This window comes from Lactuca serriola, chromosome 9 (genome assembly GCF_051521515.1).
Source record: "Lactuca serriola cultivar US96UC23 chromosome 9, Lser_US96UC23_V15, whole genome shotgun sequence".
In the NCBI taxonomy this organism is placed as follows: domain Eukaryota; kingdom Viridiplantae; phylum Streptophyta; class Magnoliopsida; order Asterales; family Asteraceae; genus Lactuca; species Lactuca serriola.
The window spans coordinates 47,604,570-47,608,578 of record NC_136416.1 but is presented as its reverse complement, the minus strand read 5'-3'; the positions used below and the strand labels follow the sequence as shown (position 1 = coordinate 47,608,578).

The 4,009-nt window shown below is 32.6% G+C and overlaps 1 protein-coding gene across 2 annotated transcripts; it reads left to right on the top strand.

Annotated features, from left to right (window-relative positions):
- Positions 1-501: 501 nt before the first annotated feature.
- LOC145074667 (tryptophan aminotransferase-related protein 4-like) lies at positions 502-3,754 on the top strand. 2 transcript variants are annotated; one of them, XM_079020999.1, is made up of 5 exons: positions 502-945; positions 1,212-1,506; positions 1,596-1,885; positions 3,022-3,302; positions 3,398-3,754. In XM_079020999.1, the coding sequence occupies exons 1-5, from the start codon at positions 611-613 to the stop codon at positions 3,610-3,612; spliced, it is 1,416 nt and encodes a 471-aa protein (XP_078877125.1). In that variant the 5' UTR covers positions 502-610; the 3' UTR covers positions 3,613-3,754. The 2 variants fall into 2 exon arrangements, with proteins under 2 accessions (XP_078877125.1, XP_078877126.1); XM_079021000.1 differs by having other exon boundaries at positions 807-941.
- The last annotated feature ends 255 nt before the right edge of the window (positions 3,755-4,009 follow it).

Here is a 4,009-nt window from a genome sequence, read left to right as displayed (position 1 = left end):
GTGATTTAAAATTTATAAACTACTAAGAATATATATTATAGTTTAATATTTAATAGATAAAGAACTTTTAAAAGAAAATGTATAATAATGTTTTTTATTAGATGAAACTTTTTAAACTTATTTGATAAAATAAATTATAAAACTAATAAATAGTTATAGTTATATTAAAAATAAATAAATAATAAATTGTTATTCGGTATTTTTGGATTATTCGGTTCATATTTTATAAATCAAAACCAATCCAAAATTCAAAATAGTAATTCGGTTTTGTTGAAAACCAATCCAAAAAAAATCCGAATATCTGAACCAAATTATCCAATCTAATTTATCCAATTAGACAATTCAATTTTATCCAGATAATAAACGGTGCAAGAGATTTTATAATAACTACTTGTAATATTCAAATGTTTAATTGCTTTTCTTATAATTCTTCATTTAATTTAAATTCTTTTTTTTTCAGAATTCTAGAAGCTAGTTGCCTATAAGTTCAATTTCCGTAGGCCAATGATAATATTTTCTGGACGCACGATCTCATGAATAACGACTAAAATATGTTCATTTCATCATCTACAAAATCATAAACAAACCTCCAGGGATCCGGAAAAGCAGTATGGAGAAAACGAAGAAATATTGTTATGGATTTTGTTTATTGAGTTCGATAGTGATCAATATATTATTCAGCATAAACCTGTACGTAAGTGGAGGTGGAGGAGCTTTACAGTGGGGAGAGAAGAAGCATGAGACTGTTTATCGTCCGTCATTGACTTGGAGTGAAAAAGCAGCTGCGGAGGCGGAAGCCGTCGCAGCAATCTCATGTTCCGGCCATGGCAGAGCTTACCTTGATAGTTTGATTTCTTATGGTCAAACTGTTTGTGAGTGCTACGATTGTTATGGTGGTATTGATTGTTCTGAATTCTCTCCCGATTGTTCTGCCGATGCTGGTGGGTGGGTGATTCCTTCATATTCTATTTTCGTTGACTTTAACATGAATTTGTGATTCAAACTGTTAGTTAAACCAGAAAGGAGTATAATAAATTTAGTGGTGAATTATTTACACATGCTCATGAAATACTTGTTCTAAAGTTCAAGGTCCAATCCGTTTAATTGTATATGGTTATTCTACAAACTGCATAGATTTCATGATCAATTGGATTTGTGCATCGGGCTTATCAGAAAGATGAACAAACAAACTTACTATCATTTTTGTGCAGTGGGGATCCAATATTTTTGGAGCCATTTTGGATGCAAAATGCAGAGAAGAGTGCGATTGTTGTATCAGGATGGCATCGAATGAGTTACAGATACGCTGACTACACCATGATGTCATCGGAGGTGGAAAAATACATCCGCAAATTACATTCCATTGTGGGGAATGCAATCACTGAAGATCGATACTTGGTTTTTGGTATCGGATCATCTCAACTCCTTAGTGCCGCTGTTTATGCTCTTTCTTCTGAAAACTCGTCTTCACCTTCCAATGTTGTGGCTACAATCCCATACTATCCGGTAAACAAGTTTTAATCACTATAAAAATCCTATTCGAGATGTACCTTTATATGATTTATTGATTGGATTTGTTGTTTGATGATCTACAGATGTATGAGACTCAAACATCTTTTTTTAATTCGGAGGATTTTCAATTTGAAGGAGATACAAACTCATGGAAATTAAATAATGCAACAAAAAACAACATGGATGTGATTGAATTTGTAACCTCACCAAACAATCCAGATGGGGAGTTAAAGACATCGGTTCTTGGAGGGAAGACTATATACGATCATGCATATTTTTGGCCACATTTTACACCCATTCCAGGCCCTTCTGATCATGATCTCATGATCTTTACTCTTTCAAAGCTCACAGGCCATGCTGGTGTGCGTTTTGGGTAAGTTTTAATACTAGTGTATCTGATATTGGTGTGACATGGTCATTTATGTCTTTATATATGTTGGGGTCTATCATATTTCCGTACACACTATTTTAAAGAGTAAACTAAGGACTCAACATCTATCTTACATGATATCATAGTCGACGTCTATACCCACGGCACTTAACACATCATTGTCTAACCTCATTAAGCTTTCATATGAGGAGGAGTGTTAGTGTTTTTGGTAGGTTTTACGTCTATGAGGAGGACATAACACATCATTGTCTAACCTCTATACGTTGAAGTCTCCCTTTCTCCATAAAGGCTCTTTTGGAGAGTAAACTAAGGACTGCACGCATATCTTACATGGTATCAGAACCGTTTTTGCACCCATGGAACTTAAATAACACATCAATGTCTGACCTCATCGAGTTTCCCTTTACGAGTTAGAGTGTTAGTGCATCCTACATCGGTAAGACATAGTCTCTTATGTCTTTATATATGTTGGAGTCTCCTCTTTCTCCATAAAGACTATTTCGAGAGTGTTATTGTATTCCACATCGGTGTGACATGGTCCAATAAGTGTTTATATATGTTTTAGTCTTTCCTCTTTCTAAAAAAACCCTTATGATGAGAGAGGATACCACCACATATATAGACACTTATGGGGTCGTGTCGCACCAATATGGGATACACAAACACAATGGTATCAAAGTCGACGTCCCGCACCCCCCTTGTTTTAACACATCCCTATGTATCATCATCGAGCCTGCGAATCTAAGGGGGGAGTGTTATTGTATCCCACATCAGTGCGATATGGTTCAATAAGTATTGGAGTCTCTCTCTCTCTCTCTCTCTCTCTCTCTCTCTCTCTCTCTCTCTCTATATATATATATATATATATATATATATATATATATATATATATATATATATATATATATATATATATATATATATATATATATATATATATATATATATATATAAGAGCTCTTTTGAAGAGATAATCCTTGACTCCATATATACCTTACATATAATACACAAGGATTCACATATAACCTACATTTTATATATTTTACATATGCTTTTACTTCTTGCTTGTCTTATGGATTTTATATAACGACATTTTGTCAATACTTCATTATACATAGATGGGCGGTGATAAAAGATAAGGATGTATATGAGAAAGTTTCAAAATATATCGAAGTTGCTGATTTAGGGATTTCAAAGGACACCCAATTAAGAGTTTTGAAGCTTCTAAAAGTAGTCGTTGAAGACGATGGTACACAACTTTTCAAATTTGCTTATGCTAAAATGAGAGAACGTTGGGATAGGTTGACTTCCGTTTTCTCAAAGTCAACAAGATTTTCAATCCAAGAGAGACACCCTCTCCATTGCAATTTCTTTAACAAAACTAGGCTACCATCTCCTGGTAATATTACATTTTTTCTTTTTCTTTTTCTTTTTTGATTTGTGTAAGTTTAACTTTATAAATTAGAAGAAGACATGACTTGATAATCATTGTAGCTTACGCTTGGGTAAAATGTGAGCGAGAAGAAGAGGACGATTGTGGTGCGGTATTAGAAGCAGGAAAAATTACAAGTCGTGGTGGAAGTACTTACAGGGACAAAGATCGTTATGCCAGATTAAGTCTTATCAAGAGTCAAGATGACTTTGATTTGCTTCTGCTACGACTCACTGAGTTAGTGTCTCTTGAAAATGGTAAAATTGAGTCAATTTGAAGGATGATAGGAATTAAAATTTAAAGAAATTGATATAAAGGGGTTATGCCTATTAACCTTGTGAAAACTAAGCTTGTAGTGTCGATGTTTGGGAAATTTCCGTTGCCTCAAAGATATAATTGGAACATAATTGATTGGTTGATTATAATATGTAAAATTCAACATGTATACAACATGAATTAAATATATATATATATATATATATATATATATATATATATATATATATATATATATATATATATATATATATATATTATAACGTGCATGTTTGTTTTTATAACCGATTTAGATAAAGGGTGTATTTGACAAAAATAGTTGATTATAATATGTATATGTATTTTTATAGTAAATTCTAATTTTTGTTTCGACCTGTGACTATTCATTTATTTATTAT